This window comes from Zalophus californianus, chromosome 15 (genome assembly GCF_009762305.2).
Source record: "Zalophus californianus isolate mZalCal1 chromosome 15, mZalCal1.pri.v2, whole genome shotgun sequence".
In the NCBI taxonomy this organism is placed as follows: domain Eukaryota; kingdom Metazoa; phylum Chordata; class Mammalia; order Carnivora; family Otariidae; genus Zalophus; species Zalophus californianus.
In genome coordinates, this window is record NC_045609.1 from 13,124,443 (window position 1) to 13,149,659 (window position 25,217).

Consider the following 25,217-nt stretch of genomic DNA (forward strand, 5'->3'; position numbering starts at 1 on the left):
TTTTCTGAGGGGAAACATCTCTTTCAATTTAAAATATTTCTTACTACATCAAAATGAAAAGCTTCTGCACAGCGAAGGAAACATCAACAAAACTAAAAGGCAACCGACAGAATGGTAGAAGATATTTGCAAATGACACATCCAATAAAGAGTTAGTATCCAAAATAAATAAGGAACTTAGCAAACTCAACACCCAAAAAAACAATTGGATTAAAAATGGGCAGAAGACGTGAACAGACATTTCTCCAAAGAAGACATCCAGATGGCCAACAGACACACGAAAAGATGCTCAACATCACTAATCACCAGAGAAATGCAAATCACAACCACAATGAGAGATCACACAGTATATGTCTATCTCACACCTGTCAGAATGGCTAAAATCAACAACACAGGAAACAGCAGGTGTTGACGGGGATGTGGAGAAAAGGGAACCCTCCTACACTGTTGGTGGGAATGCAAACTGGTGCAGCCACTCTGGAAAACAGTATGGAGGTTCCTCAAAAAGTTGAAAATAGAGCTACCCTATGATCCAGTGATCGCACTACTGGGTCTTTACCCAAAAAATACAAAACACTAACTTGGGGATATATGCACCTCTATGTTTATAGCAGTATTACTTACAATAGCCAAACCATGGAAGCAGCGCAAATGTCCACTGATTGATGACTGAAGATGTGGAACATATATATAATGGAATATTACTCCGTCATAAAAAAACCGTGAAATCTTGCCATTTGCAATAATATGGATGGAGCTAGAGGGTATTATGCTAAGCGCAGTAAGTCAATCAGAGAAAGACAAATACCCTATGATCTCACTCATGTGGAGTTTAAGAAACAAAACTAACAAAAGAAAACAAAAGACAGAGACAAACCAAAAAAATAGACTCTTCTTAACTACAGAGAACAGATGGTCACCAGAGGAGAGGTGGATGAGGGGGTGGGGGAAAGAGGGGAGGGGATTAAGGGTACACCTGTCTCGATGAGCCCTGAGTAATGTATGGAATTGCTGAATTACTATACTGTACACCTGAAACAGAACACTGCACATTACACTGGAGGTAAAATTAACTTTAAAGAATATTTTAAAAATGCAATAAATATTTTGTAACAGAAGGAACCGACAAAACTGGTGAGAGTGACAACGAGGGCTCATGCGACATGCACCTTCTGGAGAAGCCCTTACTTGTGATATCTGATTGTCATTTACTACGAGGTACTGCAAGGAAGGAAACATGGATGTTTTGTGCCCTAGAAAAAAAGGAGAACGAAGTTACACAGCAGAAGTGAAAGAAAGAGCTCAATTTATGAGGTACTGGGCAGGGGAGGGGAGCTAATGGTCTTATATACCAGTTCCAGCATCCGGAAAATGTATAGAAGAAATTCCAATGTCGGAAAGGATTAGTTGTTCTAATCTGAAATTAAAATGTTAAATTTGATTACAAAGCACAATAGAAAATGTGATAGGCTATCAACTGGACTGCATCTGTAATTTTTCCCCCCACACCCTAGGTTCTCATTCCACGTGAAATGCTTAGAAAACACCACAAAGTGCAGTTTGGGGCACGCGGAGTGGACTCTAGAATGTGTTCTGAGGGGGATTCTACAGTCACCTACCCATTCCTGGTGCCCACGGCTGTGCTACGTGCTCATGGGTCTCAGAGAGGAAAGAGACATAGTCTAATTTCCCAGAGGTTAATGAACGAAGACTTTTGACATCAGCACCACGGCCAAATTATTCATTCTTCAGTTACCCAGTGCAGACGTAGACTACAGCGTATGCGTTTCACAGGGACATTCTCCACATGAATTCAAATAAAAGTGTCCCAACAGGAATCACTCAGTTTGTGAATTCCATCATCATATTTCCACTGAGAAAGCAAATATAGCATATGATCCATTCACTAAAAATTTCCTAAGCACTATTGCAACTGGCATTTTAGGAGCAAATTACCTGGGCAGATAGGCTATTAGAAGCAGCTGATTTTCATCAATTAATTGATTAGAGGAAAGGTCTAATAATTTGACCATCTGTAGAACATCAGCCGGCCTGTATGGAAAACAAAAGCATTTCAACATGAATTTAATCTCTTAATTGTTTTCAAAGATATGGCCTTAAAATACCTGCGTTTAGTGTAAAGGCCAGGGCGAGGCAGGAGGCAGGCGGAGAGCACCACACAAGGGAAACATGGGGGGGGGGCCCTAGTGATGATGGAAACGTTCTGTATCTCGACTGGACCGATGGCAGGACCCTGGCCGTGATATGGTACCGCAGCTCTGCAAGATGTTACCGAGGGGGGGGGATCTGGCTCATGGGTACAGGGAATCTCCGGGTATTCTTTCTGGTAACTGCATGGGAATCTCAAATTATCTCAAAATAGAAAGTGTAACTGGAAACACTGCAGGGTCACCTGGGTGGCTCAGTCAGTTGAGTGTCTGACTCTTGGTTTTGGCTCAGGTCAGGATCTCAGGGTCGTGGGATCGAGCCCGGAATGGGGCTCCACGCTCAGCGCGGCGTGGTCCCTCCCCCTCTGCTCCTCCCCCACTCACCTGCTCTCCTCCCCTAATTAACAAATAAATAAAATATTTAGAAACAAAATAAAAATAAGTACACCTGCATTTGCCTGTATAACAAATAGTTCCGTACAGTAAAATCTCATTAACTTGAATCGTTCAATGAGAATTTGTTGTAAATTTGCCATGTTTAGTTTTAGTAATAATTTAATGATAATCTACAAAAGAGAAAGACAACTTATTTAATTTACTTAAGGAGAACAAGCTTTTACATATACTTTGGTACACCAACCTTAAGCAGATAATGCTAACTAAAATGTATTATTTGAAAAAATAATAAAATAATTGGGGCGCCTGGGTGGCTCAGTCGTTAAGCATCTGCCTTTGGCTCAGGTCATGATCCCGGGGTCCTGGGATCGAGCCCCGCATCGGGCTCCCTGCTCCGCGGGAAGCCTGCTTCTCCCTCCCCCACTCCCCCTGCTTGTGTTCCCTCTCTCGCTGTGTCTCTCTCTGTCAAATAAATAAATAAAATCTTTTAAAAAATAAAAATAAAATAACTAAAATGCATTCTTTGAGCCTTATAAAGCATCTCCTAAAGAAGCTCCGTTTAGAAATAGAAGTTAAATATATTTCTGTGAAACTAATAAAATTCTTGTCTTCAAATATATTTAACTCAAGGCTCTCTCTCCGATGGGCTTTTCCTCAATTAGAACCAATAATCAGTTGGCATCCTACTTTGTGAAGAATAAGCATGTTTCTTAATTCTTACTGGCAAATCCTTTAAAAAATCAGTGTGAGGCAGCATTGAGACCATTTATGTATTCAGACTAGATGGTGACACATGCACATAAGTAAACCCTTGTTACCTTTCTGAAATGAAAAGATCATTAGACTTGAGGTACAGCTCCTCAAGGACTGGCCATCCAGAGGCACACCGGAGCACCTAGTGCATGGGTGACAAAGTATTTCAATGACACAGGAGCGTGTATAGAGTCTGGTAGCTGTGAAGGCATCCTCCGGGGAGGTCCTGAACTGTACGAGGACCTAAAAAGCAGACACGCAGACGGGCACCGCGCACACTCTCATTATGTGACACGGTTTGCCTCAGTGAAGGAAGGAACTTGATGTTAAACACGGTTGCTCAGTTCTTAACGCCACCCCGGGTGTGTAAAGGATACACTCATCAGACGGCGTTTCCTAACAACTATTTCTATGTTTTTCTCACTTGAACTTCACCATCTCTAGCACCTGAATTTCTATGTGCCCTGCCTGTTCTCACGCTACATCTAAACCCACCACCGACGAAGGAGCACTAGGGCACACGCGCACCAGGAAAGGTGACTTGCCTCTAAGGGCGGCGCCTCAGTGGCATTTCACAGATGAAGGACTTTGCTGGGGAGGTACTTAGCTGCAAAAATGGAATATTCTGGGCGTGTGAGGTCAGTTCACCTCTGACAGAAAATAGCAGTGCCAGATAGAAGTTCCAAATGCTGCCGGGCAAAGCAGCCACGAGTCCACTTTTGAACCCAGCTGTACACGAGGAACAGTGGACTCTCACAGCCAACTTTAAATAAGAAAAGGATGCGAGAATCTTCTGGCAGCTCTGCCTCGGAGCACTTGCGGGGAAAACTCGGTGAGCTGGTCTCCATCAACAGCTAACTCGAGGGCTCTTTAAGTTCAGCGTATGTTAACTGCACCTCGCTATGGAGTGCCACCGTCCAGAAAGACACCCCAGAACAATCCAGAAGGAGCCGAGAGAGAAAATCCCAATCCCAAAATATAAAATTCTACTTCACTACAATGATTCTGTAACTCCATTCTGTGAGGCAGTTTAAAGAATCTATTATTTGGATAATAGGATGATTAAAATCAAGTCACAGTCGATCTTAAATTTCTTATTTCTGGGTAATAAACCAAAGAAATAGGATTACCTCTGCCCATGTTATTCCTGTTCGGTTAAGGACTAAAACCTTCAGTGCAGGAAATGTTCCGGTTCGAGACGATGAACCCGAGGGAAAGCGGAGTTTATTCTCACTGTGTAGACAAAGAAGTCACAATGTGTTGATTCGCTGCTCCCAGGAGGCCCGAGTGAAAGTCTCCAAAAGCAGCAATTTGGGATTTAATATGAGGAGTTTTCGACCTTGAAGTGAAATTAATTCAAAACCAAGGAGTCCAGGCTACCTCATTTTTAGTATCTGCGATACACAACTTTTTGGTATCTGACGTGCACAGATGTTCTCGGAGGACCGAGGCAGCTGGCTGAGCGTAAGGCTCAGGCGTTAGGAAGGTCAGCGTCCGGCTCACAAGGCTCTGGACCCCGCAGAACTCGGCGCCCTCGGCGCCCTCTCACGTGTCGTGCTGATATGCTGCCCCGGGGCTACAATCCTGCTCCTCCAGAGTCTCTAAACCACTGTCTTGCTATCAGGGAGGACAAAGTCAATCACTGCCTTCTCGATGCTCTCTTGTGATCCTCCTCTCAGGAAGTGCTCAATCCTGAGTCATTGTGAAGGAAGGTACCATGAAAACACATGAGCCCCTATTTCCAGAAGAGGAGGCGCCAGGGGTCAAAGGACACCTTTTGCCCTATTTGGAGCCCGACTCTCCGCTCCGCCTGAACCTGCCTGAGCCAGGTGCGACCCACCCGTCCATGCGAGGCTGGCTCGGGTACTTTCATACTTTCGGCCTGGCTGAGGCCTCGGGGAATCAGGTTCTAAGACTGAAACTAACCAAGGGTTTGAAGAGGCCTGGAAAACGGTGCCATCAGTGAAACACGCAGATTGGTGGACAATCCTTATCAGAACTGAAGGAAACGGCATATTCCAAACAAGTGCTCATTCCTACGGCAACTAAGCGCCAGAGGCTTCAGGGTGAATAAGCACTTCTCACAGCACCTCTCCCGCTCCTCACTCAAATATCAACTCCCCCAGAAGGCCCAGCCTTCGTGGTTAGGCCCACAAGAGACACAAAGATCTCCCAGCTCAACAGGCCAACCCACCCCCAGCCAACCAAAAGTGAAAGACCCCCCTTCCCCCCGCCCCCCAGAAAGGGGCACCTAGCTAGCTCAGTCAATAGAGCCCGTGACTCTCCATCTTGAGGTTGTGACTTCGAGCCCCACTTTGGGGTGGAGAGCTTAAAAACAAATAAGTAAAGGGACACTTGGGTGGTTCAGTTCAGTGTCCACGTGTTGTGATGAGCACTGGGTGTTCTACGCAACTGATGAATCATTGCACACATCAAAAACTAATGGGGACGCCTGGGTGGCTCAGATGGTTGGGCCAAAGATGCCTTTGGCTCAGGTCATGATCCCGGGGTCCTGGGATCGAGCACCACATCGGGCTCCTGGCTCAAAGGGGAGCCTGCTTCTCCCTCTGCCTCTGCCTCCCCCCCTGCTTGTGCTCTATCTCTGTGTCTCAAATGAATAAATAAAATCTTAAAAAAAAAAAAAAAACTAATGATGTACTATATACTGGCTAACTGAACATAATAAAAAATAAATTTAAAAAAAGTTTCCAATTCTTGATTTAGGCTCAGGTCATCATCTCAGGGCCGTGGGATCCAGTCCCAAGTTTGCGCCTCACTGGGTGTGGAACCTGCTTAAGATCCTCCCTCCCTCTACCCCTCCCCAAACTCGAGTGCACTCAAAAGAAAAAAGAAGAAATTAAGTTTAAATACCACTAAGCCATCTCCCCCTCATTCCCACAGAGATGCCGTGAGGGAAGGAGGAGAGGTCAGGGGTGACAAAATGGATGCCCAAGAGTTCATACCTGAGATTAAGAACTTCCAGGTGTTTGAGCTGATCAGCAATATCTAGGACTTCATCCCACGAGGACAACAGGTTTCTTGACAAATCTACTTTTCTGATATCTCAAAGCACACATTAAGGAAGAGTAATGCAGAAAGATTCACACAAGACAGAACAGTCATCCTGATGGACACCTGCTCACCGTGGTCCCTGTGATTTCCCTCATCCTGGGAGTCGGGCTCTACACTGCTGCCCCTCCTGACTGGACTTTCCCCCAGAGGCTTACTACTGTCACTGCTTTTTGGGTGTCCCTAGGGTGTATTGCTGCACTTGTCCATGGGTTTCATCTGCTGATGGGTTAGCCGCGATGGCTCCCTCTACCTAAGGTCAAAGATCCCACTTTTACTGGCCAAAAAAAAAAAAGAACAGCCGTCACCTCTGAATTCTGGAGCATGGATCTTTAACATTTTTAAGTCACCCAGCTCTTCATTTAGAAATGAAAACGTTCACTGTCATCTGCTGCAGACTTGAGACAAACATCTACAATCAAGTAAGAACCAAATGTCCTACCCAGTGCCAAACCATTCTTGCGGTATCCAAAAAAAAGAGAAAAGAAGAACGATGGTGAGTTTGCTTTATTAAGCGCCTACGGTGCACGCACGGGCCTTGACCCGGGCACTCCTTCCGGTGGCGGCCTCACGGTCACGCACGCACCTTCTTCTGTAACGCATCATTCTCTGCACCACGGGAAGCCCCAAGTCACTAGCGGCACTTCCAGAGCGGACGACGGGGGTAAGCGTGGACAAAGGTTCTAAGTGCTAAGAATGATTTGGGAATTCAGAGAAGGAGAAACCAGCAGGACAGAGAGAAAAAGGCACCCGAGCTGAATGTCTCAGGGCAGTGTGGTGCCACCAAGAGGGGGTGCAGCTCAGAACCCCCCGGGCAGAGAGATGGAAGAGAAGCCTGGGGCAGGACTGGAGCCGCTGAAGGAGGATCTTACACATGACTCTGCTATGCTGGGAAACCAGTCATTCTTCTGTCCCACGACTGCCGGGGGGCCAGGAGCAGAGCAGCGAACTCAACAGTCACAGTCGGGGAGACGGCGATACGCATGTGCCGCTGCAGTATGCCACGTACAGACACAGGCTCAGAGAAGCAGCCGAGGATGCAGGAAAGGGGTGTGTGGGTACATTACATATGCTGGTCGTGGAAGACTGTCTTCGCTGTGAAGGTGCCATCTGAGCAGAGAACCACAGGAAATGAGGAAACGCCATCTGGGAGAAGAGCATCCGGGCAGAGAGAACGAGACAAGCAAAGGCCCTGAGGTTAGAACGGGTTTAGGTAAAGGGAGTGGGAGGTGCTGGAAATGAGGGCACAAAGGCTGCAGGGGCCAAGGCCACGCCACAAAGGGTCTTGCAGGCCACTGCGAAGTCTGGACCACAGGGTTTGTTAGCAAGGGTAGGGGTCCAGTCCAGTAATCCTTCACTTACTCATACTCTCCACCGTGGAGGCTCAGATTATAAACACACCTGCTAGTCTATCCAGAGCACACAGACCGCCTGCACTCTGAAATCAGCTCTAAACAACTGGCAGTTGTCACGAGTGCCCCTCACATGCATGCACGCACAGGCCAAGCAGCTCCGGGCACTACACGGTCCCGCCTCTGGTGCAGAGCCAGCTAGCAGAGCAGGAGGCAGGTCATCCCCCCTCCGGGGGAGCTTCCCAGCTCGGCAAGCTCAGGGCTCCCGCGGCCTGACGTCCTGGCGGAGGGAGTGACCTCAAAGGGGGCCACCCGAAAGGGACAACTGGATTAGACACAGACAGTACTTCTGCTTCAGGCAAGAACTCAATCAGCAACTGGAAGACATTCATCACTGTACCTGCAAATATCAGCCGTCACTTGATCATCTCACGAAACCGCATTTCTTCAAGACTTGGGGGACGTTTTCCCCAGGAAAGGACAGCATCGGCAAGCAAGATGCGGGCTCCCCAGGACCCTGCTGACAACTCTGAGCAACCAAACCCACCTACTGGCCACATCTCTGATACGCTGAAAATACGTCTTGAACCACCCAATTCCCAGTCTTCTGAAATCATTCAGTAGTCGGCTGGGCAGATCACAGAACGTTCCAGACACCACCGTGGCATCCTGCTCCTTACCAAACTACTCCATCGGCTTCGCTTCCCCTAACCACGGAGGATGGGACCGCGCTGGCCCAGCTCGCTGGGGCCCATGGAGGGGCTGCTCACGGGCAAGGTGACGAAGTCCCGACTGAGGGCGTCAACCCCGCAGACACACTGGCTGAGGAGCTCTGCTCTAATTTCTGTCACCACAAAGCATGCACCACAGGGATAGCTAGAAACAGCTGGCTAAAGACGGCTGCCCATTTGCCATCTCTTCCCTTGGAGAACATGGATTATAAACTATCTTTGGCATAAACTATTACACAGAGATTAGGCAGGCTTAAAGAACTGCGAGAAAACCTTTGAAAGTTCGAGAAAGTTTCTTTCATTTGCCAGGGGGATTTTTCTTTTAAACTTACCTCCTATGTTTTTAGTTGTGGACATGAAAGAATATAGGGCAAACACAAACAGAAACCACTTCTACAAGAAGGTAGAGAAAAGAGATTACAAGTTTTGGAAGGGCCTGTTTTGAGCTCCTGTGACAAACAGCACCAGCGGTATGAAACAGGAGAGTATTTTGCGCGCTCACAGGAAGGCAGTCCAGGAGGGCTGGTGCGGGGGCCCCGGGGTGCCGGTGAGGACTTTGCCTCCTCTCTCCCTGTCCACACTGGACGCTCTGCACACAAGATGGCTGTCAGGCCCCAGGCACTCTGTGCGCGCTCAGGAGCAGGGTAACGGCTTGGGGCAGAAGGCAGACGCCAGCCACGTGTGTCCCCATGTGAGGAGCCCTGTCCAGACACTTCTGCTTCACATTTCCTTGGCTGGGGGGGAGTCACAAGGCCTCACCTGAAGGCAGAAGGGTCCGGGAAGGTGAGTAATTTCCCGGGGTGGCGACTGGCCCCGGGAAGATGCAGATGCCCTGAGGAAGAAAGTCGGGGAGAACAGACACCGGTGGGCTACTGGCCGCGTCCAGCACGAGCGTCAAGTTCAAAGTCAGGTTTGCAGTGAAAAGGATACTAGGACATGCTTTGGCAATTGTTCCTCTGTCACCGGCACAATTCACTGCACAGTTCCTCAGAGAAATTTCTTGCAACTTGCTCAGCTGACTGCATGAAAAACATATAGTTCACACGTATGCATAAACATGTACACGGCCACTGGCCCTTTAAAAAGTTAAAAGGCATTTCATATAAGAAGTTACCAAAGATAACCAGTACCGGTACCCACCAGCCAGTTTCAGAAATAAAGCTTTACTAAAAGAGACGAAAAAGAAAGCGTTACACACACTACAAATATAACCGAAGTCCTTCGTGCCCCATTCCAGGATATTCCTTCCCGCTCTGCTCCCCCGCACTGGGTGCTTGTTTAAATTTAAGCATTTAATAGTTTTACTACACATTTCCATATCCCTAAACAACCATAGCATTTTATCTATAATGAAACTTGATATAATGCGGTACCCTGCTGTATCTACCCCCCCCCCCAAGCTACCTCGCCCAACCGTATATTGTTCAGCAGTGAGATTCAGCTACGTCAACCCATGTGCTCTAGAGCATCTGTGTTCACATCTGAGAGACCACAATTACTTTATTTACTCCTCCGCTGACATTAGATTATTCCCAGCAGTGCTGAAGTAAACACTCTCGTATGTTTCTCGCACTCACATGTGAGAGTCTCTCTAGGGTTGTATCCTGGAGGGCGTGCCGATCTTCAGCTTTACTAGACAATCTCAGAAGCCATGTTTTAAGCGTAGAGGATCTGCATGAATCCCAATCCCACCGCTTCCTTGGGCCTTAGGGGCGTTAGAATCTCTGTGCCTCGGATTCCACAGCTTTAAAATGCTGTGGGTTACACACTTGTTCAAGCAGCATTACCGCTGGCGCCCAAGGGGGGGGGAACAGCCCAGATGTCCATCGATAGATGAATGGATAAACTAAGTGTGGTATGTCCATCCAATGGACTATTACCCAGCCTTAGGAAGGAAGGAAATGCTGACATACAACACAACGTGGGTAAACTTGACATTATGCGAAGGCACAGAAGCCAATCACAAAAGTAGGATTCCACTTATGTGAGGTCCCTAGAGGAGTCAACCTCACAGAGACGGAAAGTAGCAGGGTGGCTGCCGGGGGCTGCTGTTGGAGTGGGACAGAGTTTCATTTTGGGAAAGTTTGAGAGATGGACGGTTGAGGATGGCTGCACAACACTGTGAACGTACTTAGCGCTACCAAACTATACACTTAAAAATGGTTAAGGTGGTAAATTCTGTATTGTGCTTTTTACAATTTTTTAAATGCTATAATTTAGTACTGGTGAAATCTCAATACTGCCTGACATAAGTTTTTATAAGTATTTATAAAAGCTTGTAAGTATTTATATAAATAAATAAATAAATAAATAAATAAATAAATAAATAAACAAACCTTTGGGGGAAACACTCCAAACAAAATGCCAGGCATGTGCTATTACAGTCATGAGAAACTGGGGGAAAGGCAGCAACAAAGGTCTAGGGCAGAGGCTCCCAAACTGGCTCAAGTTCACAGTGCCCTTGGTGTTTTCAATCGTTTTTTCAGTGTGCCCGTAAGTCAAAACAAAACAAAACACACCGCAGTTTACATTTAGTAAGTAGTTAGGGCCACACAATGTAATAATTATGTGTGTCCTTCAAACTGAGTGTCAGTTGGGCCCAGCACAACTTCCCAAATCCTGGAATCAGGCTGGATATCGCTACCTTCATTTCTTGTATCACGATGCTTTTCAGGAGATACTTGCTTTTTATCACAGGAACACCAAAAACCCAGCTTTGCAAGCATGGGACACCAAAAAAAGGATTTGTAGGGTTATCACAAAACTGAACAACCTCAAGCTAATAGTTTGCTCCGTGTCCAACAGAGGCCACTGTTTCCCTCTAAAATTAAAAATATACCGCTGTGCCTGCTGAGTTGGCTGCAGTGCCCAGGGAAACCTTGCCACTGAGCTTAGGAACCCGGTTCTCAGCACAGACCTCACTCCAGAGCCAAAGCCGTCTCCAGGAGAAGTCATACATACTGGTTTTTATTGGGGTTTTTAAAATTCCGTTTCCATAAGTCTTAGTGGTGCAAACTCAGAGCTGGTCAGCTGGATATCATTAAGGAGATACCATGATGGCTTCAAGTGGAGGATTCTTTCACTCCTTAACACTGGTGACCAGTATTCACCCACAGTCTCCCGTGTTAGCCACAGCAGGTCTAACAGCTTAGGTATTGTTTCGTAAAGGAGGAGACTCAGGCTTAGAACTTAGAAAGTGTCAGAGCTAGAAGGTGGCTTAGCTAACATCTGAACCCAGCCTGACTCCAACACTGGGTCGGTTCCAAGGGAAACACTAGCTAACTATGGAATGCCATGATACTCCAGTAGTTGGGTCATGCACCAAAAGAATTCATGAGTTATACAGTCGTTCATAAGTTAGGGGAGGAAAATGTGTTTGCAATTTTCACAGAGCCATGGTATTCAGATTAACCAGTAAGAAAAAATGTGCTTCTTTTGGGGTAAAAGATGTTTCAATGTTTGCACCTTTTTTCCCCCCAATAGTTGCATTTTAAATGGGAAGATGAAGCAAAGAACTCCAACCCGATAAAGCACATAGTTCTTTAAATCCAAGTAAACCAGTAGGATCAATAGCAAAAAAGATCCATGAAAATTATCTCTCGGTGGTAGCATGAGTCACGACTTCCTTTTGTTCAATTTCTATTTTCTAAATTCTCAACAGAGAGTGTAAGCTGCTTTGTAATTAACGGTCAAGTTTGTTTGTTTGTTTGTTTTTAATCTCGATTTACTCTGAGTTTTCCTCCTTCACATAGTTTTTATTGAAAAAAATCCCATATAGGAAGAGTATATGCATTAGCCTACATCAGTACGCATCTCAGTGATTTTAAATAAATACGCACAGGTTACCATCACCCAGATCAAGAGACACATCCCTGGAACTCGGGGAGTCCTCTTTGTGCCCCTGACCCTTGCTTCCTCCCCTCAAAACCACCTAGCCTGACTTCTAAGTCACTATTGATCAGTTGAGGCTGTTGTTGACCTTCATACAGACAGAATCATTCAAGGTGTACTTCCTTGGGCTGGACGCTATGTTAATGAGGTTTCACCCATACTGTTGCAGCGAGCAGTAATTTTTGCTCACATTCACTGCCACTGAATGAATACAGCATAATTCATTTATCCATTCTATGTTTATAGGTATTTGGATGGTTCCTCTGAGTTTTTTGTTATCGTTGCTAAGGCTGGTCACCTATGCTAAAAAGCAGAGGTATCCAGAAATGAATTTATTCTTCAACACGGTCACCATGCGCACTTTACATCTGGTGTCATGTTAAGTCTTCACAATAACGGCAAATAAGATAGCAAATAAATGGACTTAAACAAAACCACAGTTTATTTCACTTGAGAGGCAGAGAAAGTAAAAGACGCCAAGTGGCTACAAATGTACTCTCCATTGTGGCCACCAGGGGGCACTACTAGGCCACCCTGTCCGGGTCCGGGTCAAACACCACTGCCCTCACCGTCATCTGGAAGGTTCTTGTGCAGTTGTGTTTTTGTGGAACATCAGCTTCTACTCACTGTGATTCAGCCTGTGCATCGGAGTGGGCAGAAGGCCTCTTCACAGAACCAGTGTACAGAGAGTTTCAGAGAACGGAATGTTTGCACTCAGCAGCTTTATAAGGCATTATTTAGTGTCCCTCAAACTGCTACATAATAATTTGGGGTACTTCTTAAAAGCAAGAGCCCATGGTATTCTGATCCAGGTCTAGGATGGGGCCCAGGATTCTGCAATTTCACAAGCACCCCAGGGAAGAAAGGGTGTGCGTCCAGAGATGGAAATCAACTCGGTTCTAGATGGGCCCAGCATGCCACATGGCAGGTAACAACTTAGAGCTCTATTTCCCCTTCTGACTTATCACCCTGCTAGAAATGTCACCATGAAATAGAAAAGGACCAAAATGTCAATCTCAGTTACTTATTAGACAGAATGGCTGGTATAAATATTAGTGACGGGCAAACTCATGTTTTAATTCCAATCCAGAAAAGCCCAACAACCCTACGCTAAATTAAGAATTTTAATTTCCCCGAAGACTCAGTCCTCGGATTCCTCTGATTTCAATCTGCTGTTTGTGCAGGAAGGACAGACCAACTTGGAGGCAAAGTTTTGAGTATCTACATACAGTCCGCTGAACTTCAATTCTGAACAGTGATAAAACTGTCAAAGTCAGTTCTGCCATCAAGCCTACGTACCTTTGCTGTTTTATAATAGAGTCAAACCCAATAGCTTCCACAGGTTTCTTTCCAATTATAACGATTTGCTCATTTACATCTTCCTCTGGTCCATCTTCTAACACATAGCGATTCTTCACTGCAGTGAGAAAGTCCACTCCAAAATTTACTTTGTTGGGACGAATAAAGGATCCTCCTGTTGGGTGCCTGGAAAAAAAGAGAAATAGAACAGATAAAATATCATCAATGGGGACATTTAAATAAGATGACACATTCAAGGGGCGCCTGGGTGGCTGAGTCGGTTAAGCATCTGATTTGATTTCGGCTCACATCGTGGTCTCAGGGGTGTGAGATGGAGCCCCGCGTCAGGGAGTCGGCGTGAGGATTCTCTCTCTCTCTCCCCCCCCCTTCCTCTGCCCCTCCGCCAGCTCGAACACACACTCTCTCTCTCCCTCTAAAATAAATAAATCTTAAAAAAATGTTTTTTAAATGACACATTCGAAAATCCTTTAAAAACTGTCAGTCTGCCACGAATGTAAAATATCTACATTTACAAATCTGTTTATAAATATAGTAGCAAAAAAAAGCAATTACAAATTTTTTAAAGGTTTTATTTTTATGTAATCTCTACACCCAATGTGGGGCTTGAACCTATAACCCTGAGCTCAAGAGTTGCACTCTACTGACTGAGCCAGCCAGGTGCCCCAGCAATCACACAATTTCAAAAAATAAAGAAAAAGAAATTATCATCCACCAGAACGGCCATAAATGCAATGTTCTGAAGGTGTGCAAAATTTTCTCTATGCTGAAAAGTCAAAATCAGCATAAAAGGGAAAGTAATATACAAACGTATAATCGATATGATTGATCAAAAAGGGTTGTGAACTTATACAAGCGTAATAAGTCCCAACAGATAAACAGACAAGAAATATGGGACAATTCACATAATAGGAAACAGAAGTATTAAATCCACAGGGGAAAGTTTTACCTTGCTCATGATTAAGAAATGCAAATTCAAATAATGAAACTCTTTTCAACAAAACTGGCAAAAATAAAGAAAAATCCTTACACCTCAAAGATTGCAAGGCCGGGTTTGGTTTTGATTGTATAATCATACTCCTGAGACCTTGTCAGCAGGCAATAATTTAGAAATAAAAACAAAATTGCATTTACAAAGATGCTGTATAATAGCATTTATTTGTAACTGAGAAACTCTGGAAACCATAAAAAAGCCCAGCTGGATAGGAGCTATTAAGTAGACCAGACAGATGTAGTCATTAAAAATTCTAGCTGTAACACTTAATAAAATTACTCACAAAATAATGTTGAGATTTCTAAACACTGAACCAAATTGTACATGACACAGCTACAGAGGAATCACATCTACAAAGATTGAATGACACAAAGATGAAAACATTGTGGGGAACAGACTTAGGTACAAAATCTGAAAAGTAACAAACTTGAACTAAATACATTTTAAAAGATTAAATATGGCTCCGTTGGTTAAACTTCTGCCTTCGGCTCAGGTCATAATCCCAGGGTCCTGGGATCGAGCCCCGCATTGGGCTCCCTGCTCAGCTGGGAGTCTGCTTCTCCCTCTCCTGCCCCTCCCCCGGCTTGTGCTCACTCACTCACTCTCTCTCTCTCCCTCTCTGTCAAATAAATAAATAAAATCTTAAAAAAATAAAAGGCTAAATATGGGGCTAAAAGAGAGAATGTGGGAAGAATTCTACAGAAATATAGGATATTTCACCACAATTTCTATTCGGGTTTTAGAGCAATTTTTAGTAGATTTAATATTAAGACTAATCATTACTGTATGTAATGACCACTTTGTCAGGCTTTTCAAGAGATTCAAAATGGGTCTCTGGACCCCTTAAATTTCAGGCTTCAGCATTACATCATGGCAATGAGACCTTATTTTCAGGATGATCTAAGTAACCACTATAAAGCAGTCATAAATGTTACTATCATTTGATCACTTAGGAGAATGATGAAATACATATATTGCCAAAAATTATAAACACTATTTCAGCTCATAACCTTTGACTCTTAAAGAAATCAAAGCTAGCTAGAAGTCACCATAAGTAAAAAGGATGAAAACTCAGATTGATAAATTTCATCCATATAAACACACACTTTTCTAAAGTGGGTCCACAGAGATGACCAGAGTGTAAAAGGGGTTTGTGATCCCCAAAAGTTAGAAGTGATGCCACGGGTAAGAAGAAATGGCCCAGAGGTCGTTGGAACCCCAGTGTGCAGTCCTGGAAGCCAGTGAAGAAAGTAGACAACCAGCTCCAGCGTTAGGGAAGGGTGCACGGTGACAGCTGAGGCTGGCCACCGAACCTAGCGCCTGCAAGTTAACCGTGGTAGAAGCCGTGGGGCAGCAGCCCGGAGGGTGAGTTCCAGACACTGAGAGGACAGGGGGCCCTGGCTACTCTCGCCCCAAGGGGCTTTACTGCAAAGGGGAGAAGAGCATAGGGCAACAGCTGCAGGAACACAGGGTATCTATCAGAAGAGGCAATGTCTGATGATGGGTGGGCATATCAGATCTGTGTGCTGCTGAGAATAATCCAGTGGGGAGGGGAGAACAGATGATGCAGGAAATTAAATTCTATGTTGCATTAAAATCAAGTTCTGAGTCTGTACAGTATGTTTTGATATCAGAGGATCACAGACTACCCAAAGCTTCCAAGAAAATGTTACATTTTAACCCTAGGAAAGGTTCATGTTGTAAAAAACAATTCTGGGAGCGCCTGGGTGGCTCAGTTGGTAAAACTTCTGCCTTGGGCTCAGATCATGATCTCAGGGTCCTAGGGCAGAGCCCTGTTAGAGCTCTGCACTCAGCGGGGAGCCTGCTTCTCCCCCCCCTTCTGCTCCTCCTCCCCCTCTCAGGCATGCTTGCTCTCAGATAAATAAAGTATTTTTAAAAGATTTTATTTATTTACTTGTGTGTGTGTGTGTGTGTGTGTGAGAGAGAGAGAGAGAGAGAGAGAGAGAGAGCATGAGCAGGGAGAGGGGCAGAAGGAGAGGGAGAAGCAGGCTCCCCGCTGAGCAGGGAGCCCGATGCAGGACTCAATCCCAGGACCCTGGGATCATGACCTGAGCTGAAGGCAGATGCTTAACTGACTGAGCCACCCAGGCGCCCCTAAATAAAATCTTAAAAAAAAAACAAAACAGTGCTGTTTTAAGAAGCACAGTTATGCTACTCAGCTAAAGAGATCAAATACGGCCACCATCATTTTTTTAAGAGTTCAAAGGGATCTACTTCAGAGATCATCTAGGTTAGGACTTCATAAACATAACCTAACCTTCTAAACATAACATCTAAACATAACCAGAAAGTTCTCTGAAAATCTTACCAGATCCTAGGAATCTGCTTGTTTAGAACAGTGCTCCAGGGCATTCTGACATCGGTGGGCCTCATGTCCCACCTTAAGAAACTCTCATCTAATCCAGCCCTATTTCAGTTGGGGAAACTGGGGTCCACTGTTAGAGGTATCACAGCCGTGACCAAAAACCTTGGACTTCTAACGACTAGCGTACTATCCTTTCCCACATTTCTGTGCGGGCTTATAGATACAAATCAATGCTTTATTTTGGTAAATTAAACACATTCCCTAAGTTAAATTTCAAATCAACATGTATCTTCCCTTTTTTTTTTAAGTTTTATTTTTATTTAAGCAATCTCTACACCCAATGTGGGGCTCAAACTTACGACCCCAAGATCAAGTCACCACACTCTTCCGACTGAGCCAGCCAGGCGCCCTGACAGATACGTTCCTAAGATGGGAGGCAGAAGCAGGATGGGGGTGGTACAGCTTTGGAGTCGGACAAGCCTGGGATCCCTCTGGGCTCCATTACCTACTGGCTATACGACCTCAGGGAGGCGGTTTTATGTTCTCAGCCTGAGTCTCCTAATCTATCAAGCCCTATCAAATGAGGTTATTTATAAGGACTAAATAAGCCATAAACCATCACTATATTGCCTAGCATAAGCTTTTCTATACACACACATCAATGCAGCAGTCCTTTCTAAACAGTATTGTATCTAATATACCATTAAACATAAGCCAACATCTTCTGAAATACTGGGATATTGCAGAAGCCACACTCTCTACACTCAAGCAGGGGTTGCCAAATGTGCTCAGTTGGGCTCCTACGGTGTCTAATATCAGTGACATCATGACATAACAACTTCACCGTATGGACTATGTACGGTTTTGCTAGGAAAAACTACAGTTACTAACATATGCAAGATAAAGATCTTACGCAACCTCAGGCAAAGTTGTTCTCCACTGCTACGTAAAAACTGCCCCAAAGCATAGTGGCTTAAAACAATGGTCTGCTATTTCTTGTAATTCTGTGGGTTAGCTTGGCTCAGCTGAGCTGCCCTTGTTTCTCATGGGGTCAGGTGACATGATCCAGGTGACTGCACTCAGCTGGGAGTCAGCTGAGGCTTTAAAAATCCAAGATGGTTCCAGTGAGATGACTGGCACCTGAGCTAAATTGGCTTGCAATCGCGGGGGGCTGGTTGGGCCTGTCTTCTGCATGTGGCTGTACAGTTTTCCCAACACCATTTGTTAAGAGACTGTCTGTTTTCCATTGGATATTCTTTCCTGCTTTGTTGAAGATTAATTGACCATATAGTTGTGGGTTCATTTCTGGGTTCTGTATTCTGCTCCATTGATCTACATGTCTATTTTTGTGCCAATATCATACTGTTTTGATCACTACAGCTTTGTAATATAACTTGAAATCTGGAACTGTGATGCCTCAAGCTTTGCTTTTCTTTTGCAAGGTTGCTTTGGCTATTTCGGGTCTTTTGTGATTCCATACAAATTTTAGGACTGTTTCTTCTAGCTCTGTAAAACATGTCGTTGGTATTTTGATAGGGATTGCGTTAAATGTGTAGATTGCTTTGGGTAGTATAGACATTTTAACAATATATGTTCTTCCAATCCATGAGTATAGAATGTCTTTGCATTTCTTTAGGTCATCTTCAATTTTTTTTCATCACTGTTTTATACTTTTCAGAATATAGGTCGTTCACCTCTTTGGCCAGTTTTATTCCTAGATATCTTACTGTTTGGGGGGCACTTGTAAATAGGATTGATTCCTTAATTTCTCTCTCTGCTGCTTCATTACTAGTGAATAGAATTGCAAAAGTCTTCTGTACATTGCTTTTGTATCCTGTGGCTTCACTGAATTCGTGTATCAGTTCTACCAATTTTTTTAGTGGACTCTCGGTTTTCTATATAGAATATCGTGTCACCTGCAAATAGTGGAAGTTTTACTTCTTCCTTGACAATTTGGATACCTTTTATTTCTTTTTGTTCTCTGATTGCTGTGGGGAGATGAGTTAAATAGGTGATGGGGATTAAGAACTGCGCTTGTGATGAGCACCAGGTGTTGCATGGAAGTGCTGAATCACTATATTGTACACCTGAAACTAGTATTATACTGTATGTTAACTGACATTTAAGTAAAACCTTTAAAGAAAAAGAAGTCAACTTTTTAAATAAGCATTTACTCAATATAAAACATCTCATGGGTTGAACATAATTATATTCCATATATTTAAGAAACATGTCATTCAAAATAGAAGGAGTGATAAAAAGCTTCCAGGACAAACAGAAGCTAAAAGAATTTGTGATCACCAAACCAGCCTTACAAGAAATATTGAAAGGGATTCTCTAAGCAAAGAGAGAGCCCAAAAGTAACATAGACCAAAAAGGAACAGACAATATAAAATAACAGTCACTTTATAGGTAATACAAAGGCACTAAATTCATATCTTCCAATAGTTACTCTGAATGTACATGGGCTAAATGCCCCAGTCAAAAGACAGGGTATCAGACTGGATAAAAAAGAAAAGCAAGGCCCATCGATATACTGTCTGCAAGAGACTCATTTTAGACCCAAAGACACCTCCAAATTGAAAGTGAGGGGTGGAAAACCATTTATCATGCTAATGGACATCAAAAGAAAGCTGGCGTGGCAATCCTTATATCAGACAAATTAGATTTTAAACTAAAGACTATAATAAGAGATGAGGAAGGACATCATAATCATATCATAATTAAAGGGTCTATCCAACAAGAAGATCTAACAATTGTTAATATTTGTGCCCCTAACATGGGAGCATAAGCCAATTAATATCAAAGAAACACATGGACAACAATACAATAATAGTAGGGGACTTATCACCCCCCTCACTGCAATGGACAGATCATCGAAGCAGAAGATCAGCAAGGAAATAAGGGCTCTGAATGACACACTGGACCAGATGGACATCACAGATATATTCAGAACATTCCATCTTAAAAAAAAAAGGAAGACACATTCTTCTTGAGTGCACATGGAACATTCTCCAGAAGAGATCAAATCCTGGGTCACAAATCAGGTCTCAACCGGTACCAAAAGATTGGGATCATTCCTGGCGTATTTTCAGACCACAATGCTTTGAAACTGGAACTCAATCACAAGAGGAAATTTGAAAAGAATTCGAATACATGGAAGCTAAAGAGCATCCTACTAAAGAATGAATGGAGGGCACCTGGGTGGCTCAGTCGTTAAGCATCTGCCTTCAGCTCAGGTCATGATCCCAGGGTCCTGGGATTGCGCCCCACATTGGGCTCTCTGCTCCACGGGAAGCCAGCTTCTCCCTCTCCCACTCCCCCTGCTTGTGTTCCCTCTCTCACTGTCTCTCTCTCTCTCTGTCAAATAAATAAATAAAATCTTTAAAAATAATAGAAAGAAAGGAAGGAAAGAAGGAAGAAAGAAAAAGAAAGAAAGGGTCAACCAGGAAATTAAAGAAGAATTAAAAAAATTCATGGAAACAAGTGAAAATGAAAACACAACTGTTCAAAACCTTTGGGATGCAGCAAAGGCAGTCCTAAGACTATAGGGCTATATACTACAAGCCTTTCAAGAAACAAGAAAGGTAGGGCAACCCTGTCAGAACCCCTGTTACTCTTGACAGCTTTTTCTGTATCTTCACTTAATAAATTCCTATCACTTACTCAAAAAAAAAAAAAAGAAAAGAAAAGAAAGAAAGAAACAAGGAAGGTTTTAAATACACAACCTAACCTTACACCTAAACGAAATGGAGAAAGAACAGCAAACAAAGCCTAAACCCAGGGGGAGAAGAGAATTAATAAAGATTAGAGCAGAAGACAATGAGATAGAAACCAAAAGAACAGATCATCGAAACTAGGAGCTGGTGCTTTGAAAGAATTAAGATTGATAAACTCCTGGCCAGACTTATCAAAAAGAGAAAGGACCCAAATAAATAAAATCATGAATGAAAGAGGAGAGATCACAACCAACACCAAAGAAATACAATTATAAGAATATATTATGAGCAATTATATGCCAATAAATTAGGCAATCTGGAAGAAATGGATGCATTCCTAGAGATGTATAAACTACCAAAACTGAACCAGGAAGAAATAGAAAACCTGAACAGACCCACAACCAGCAAGGAAATTAAAGCAGTAATCAAAAAAATCTCCCAACAAACAAGAGCCCAGAACTAGCTGGCTTCCCAGGAGAATTCTACCAAACATTTAAAGAAGAATTAATACCTATTCTGAAGCTGCTTCAAAAATTAGAAATGGAAGGAAAACTTCCAAACTCATTCTGTGAGGCTAGTATTACCTTGATCCTAAAGGCAAAGACCCGACCAAAAAGGAGAATTACAGACCAATATCCCTGATGAACATGGATGCCAAAATTCTCACCAAAATACTAGCCAATAGGATCCAACAGTCCATTAAAAGGATTATTCACCACGACCAAGTGGGATTTATTCCTGGGCTGCAAGGGATTTATTCCTGGGCCGCAAATCAATCAATGTGATACACCACATTAATAAAAGGACAAGAACCATATGATCCTCTCAACAGATGCAGAAAAAAAGCATTTGACAAAGTACAGCATCCTTTCTTGATTAAAACTCTTCACAGTGTAGGGATAGAGGGTACATACCTCAATATCGTAAAAGCCATCTACGAAAAACCCACAGCAAATATCATTCTCAATGGGGGAAAAATGAGAGCTTTTCCCCTACGGTCAGGAACACGACAGGGCTGTCCCCTATCACCACTGCTTTCAACATAGTATTAGAAGTCCTAGCCTCAGCAACCAGACAACAGAAAGAAATAAAAGGTATCCAAATAGACAAAGGAGAAAAACTCTCACTCTCTGCAGATGACATGATACTTTATGTGGAAAGCCCAAAAGACTCCACCCAAAATTGCTGGAACTCATACAGGAATTCAGCAACATGGCAAGATAGAAAATCAATGCACAGAAATCAGCTGCATTTCTATACACCAACAATGAGACAGAAGAAAGAAAAATTAAGGAGTCGATCCCATTTACAAATGCACCCAAAACCATAAAATACCTAGGAATAAATCTAACCAAGGAGGCAAAGGATCTGTACTCAGAAAACTATAGAATACTCATGAAAGAAATTGAGGAAGACACAAAGAAATGGAAAACATTCCACACTCATGGACTGGAAGAATAATATTGCTCTATAAAAGCTGGGTATTAAGCTCCATACTTGGAGAATAGCTGCATACTTCCTGTTTCATCCATCTGCCCAATCTCCCCTTCAGCAACTTACCTTGACTAAAACTGTCAATGGTTAAAAAAAAGAATGCCTATGCTACCTAGAGCAATCTACACATTCAATGCAATCCTTATCAAAATACCATCACCTTTTTTCACAGAACTGGAACAAATAATCTTAAAATTTGCATGGAACCAGAAGACTCTGAATAGCCAAAGGAATGTTGAAAAAAACAAAAACAAAAACAAAAACCCAAAGCTGGTGGCATCACAATTCCGGACTTTAAGCTCTCTTACAAAGCTGTAGTCATCAAGACAGTATGGTACTGGCAAAAAAACAGACAGAAAGATCAATGGAACAGAATAGAGAGCCCAGAAATGGACCCTCAACTCTATGGTCAACCTAATCTTCGACGAAGCAGGAAAGAATGTCCAATAAAAAAAGTCTCTTCAACAAATCGTGCTGGGAAAACTGGACAGCCACGTGCAGAAGAATGAAACTGGACCATTTCCTTACACCATACACAAAAATAGACTCAAAATGGATGAAAGACCTAAATGTGAGACAGGAGTCCATCAAAATCCTAAAGAAGAACACAGGCAGCAACCTCTTTGACCTCAGCTGCCGAAATTTCTTGCTAGACACATCACCAAAGGCAAGGGAAACGGGCAAAAATGAACTGTTGGGATTTCATCAAGATAAAAAGCTTTTGCACAGCAAAGGAAACAATCGGCAAAACCAAAAGACAACTGACAGAATGGGAAAAGATATTTGCAAATGACATATCAGATAAAGGGCTAGTATCCAAAATCTTTAAAGAACTTATCAAACTCAACACCCAGAGAACAAATAATCCAAGAAATGAGAAGACATGAACAGACATTTCTGCAAACACATCCAAATAGCCAACAGACACATGAAAAAGTGCTCGACGTCCCTCAGCATCAGGGAAATACAAATCAAAACCTCAATGACATACCACTTCACACCAGTCAGAATGGCTAAAATTAACAAGACAGGAAACGACAGATGTTGGTGAGGATGTGGAGAAAGGGGAACCCTCCTACACTGCTGGTGCAAATGCAAGCTGGTGCAGTCACTCTGGAAAACAGTATGGAGGTTCCTCAAAAAGTTGAAAATGTAGCTACCCTATGACCCAGCAATTGCCCTCCTGGGTATTTACCCCAAAGATACAAATGTAGGGATCTGGAGGGACACCTGCACCCCAATGTTTATAGCAGCAATGTCCACAATAGCCAAACGATGGAAAGAGCCCAGATGTCCATCAACAGATGAATGGATAAAGAAGAGGTGGTATGTACACAATGGACTACTACGCAGCCATCAAAAAAATGAAATCTTGCCATTTGCAACAACGTGGATGGAACTAGAGGGTATTATGCTAAGCGAAATAAGTCAATCAGAGAAAGGCAATTATCATATGATCTCACTGACATGTGGAATTTAAGAAACAGAACAGAGGATCATAGAGGGAGAGGGAAAAATAAAACAAGCAGAAACCAGAGAGGGAGACAAACCATAAGAAACTCTTAATCTTAGGAAATGAACTGAGTAAAAGGAAACGAACTGAGGACTGCCGCAGGGGAGGGGTAAGGGAGGGAGTAACTGGGTGCTGGGCATTAAGGCGGGCACGTGATGTGATGCCCGCAAGGTATTATATAAGACTGATGAATCACAGGCCTGCACCTCTGAAACCAATAATACGTGTGTTAATTAACTGAATTTAAATTTAAAAATGTTTATATATATCTCTAAGAAACATACCAAGTTAAAAAAAAAAAAAAAAAAGGCAGTATATGAGCACCCCCAACATGGTATTTGCCATCTGGATTCATGTAGATCAAATCTACATAGTAGAGACGATCAAATCTTAACTGCTTCAAATCACAAATTAAGAAATCGGGGGGCGGGGGCGCCTGGGTGGCTCAGTTGTTAAGCATCTGCCTTCGGCTCGGGTCGTGATCCCCTGAGCCGAAGGCAGATGCTTAACCAACTGAGCCACCCAGGTGCCCAAAATTCCAGACAATTTAGAACAATAGTTTATATACCTATCTAAATGTATACAAACAACTAGGTTTCGCATGTGAGCAACTGTTCCTAGAAACTCACATTTATGAAATTGGTTTTAAGAACTAGTGAAATTTGGGGGGCACCTGAGTGGCTCCGCTGGTTGAGATTCTGACTTGATTTCGGCTCAGGTCATGATTTCAGGGTCCTGAGATTGAGCTCCACATCGGGCTTGGCACTCAGTGGGGAGTCCGCCCAAGATTCTCTCTCTCCCCCTGCCCCTCCCCTCGCCCACACACATGCTAATAAATAAATAAATCTTTAAAAAAAAAAGAGAGAGAAAGAAGGATGCCTGGGTGGCTCAGTCATTAAGCGTCTGCCTTCAGCTCAGGTCATGATCCCGGGGTCCTGGGATCGAGCCCCGCATCGGGCTCCCTGCTCGGCGGGAAGCCTGCTTCTCCCTCTCCCATTCCCCCTGCTTGTGTTCCTTCTCTGTGTCTCTCTCTGTCAAATAAATAAATAAAATATTTAAAAAAAAAAAAAAAGAGAGAGAGTCCCACATCAGGCTCCTTGCTCAGCAGAGAGCCTGCTTCTCCCTCTGCCTGCCAGTCCCCCTGCTTGTGCTCTCTGAAAAATAAAATCTTTAAAAAATAATAAAAAATAAAACATTAGAAGATTTTTAAAAAGAACTAGTAAAATTTGTAATTCTAGTGAAATGAAAGTATGACATTTGTGAAATAGTCCTGGTTTGCCTTAAAGGAATAAAATGGGGGGAGGGGATGTGGAAACAGAATAAGGAAGAACTGTTTTTCTTTTTAAATTTTTTTTGGAAGATCTATTTTTCAAATATCATGTGATTTAAATGAAAAAATAATCCTAGAGGCAGCAATCAGACAAGAGAAAAAAAAAATAAAAGCCATCCAAATTGGTAAGAAAAGTAAAACTGTCACTATTTGCAGATGACATGA

The 25,217-nt window shown here is 43.3% G+C and overlaps 1 protein-coding gene across 3 annotated transcripts in view; it reads right to left on the minus strand.

The window, feature by feature from the left end:
• TBCE (tubulin folding cofactor E) overlaps nt 1–25,217 on the minus strand; it is a 70,191-nt gene that overhangs the window by 5,932 nt on the left and 39,042 nt on the right. For all 3 annotated transcript variants that reach the window (XR_003519197.2, XM_027590085.2, XM_035724130.1), the window contains exons 4-11: nt 13,659–13,844; nt 9,399–9,487; nt 6,280–6,379; nt 4,447–4,549; nt 3,382–3,458; nt 1,956–2,051; nt 1,352–1,416; nt 1,188–1,252 (exon numbers count right to left, since the gene is read on the minus strand). Coding sequence is in view for 2 of the 3 variants with exons in the window: in XM_027590085.2 (XP_027445886.2) it covers nt 1,188–1,252; nt 1,352–1,416; nt 1,956–2,051; nt 3,382–3,458; nt 4,447–4,549; nt 6,280–6,379; nt 9,399–9,487; nt 13,659–13,844 (781 nt within the window). In the remaining variant the exon portion in view is untranslated. The remainder of the gene's footprint in view (nt 1–1,187; nt 1,253–1,351; nt 1,417–1,955; nt 2,052–3,381; nt 3,459–4,446; nt 4,550–6,279; nt 6,380–9,398; nt 9,488–13,658; nt 13,845–25,217) is intronic.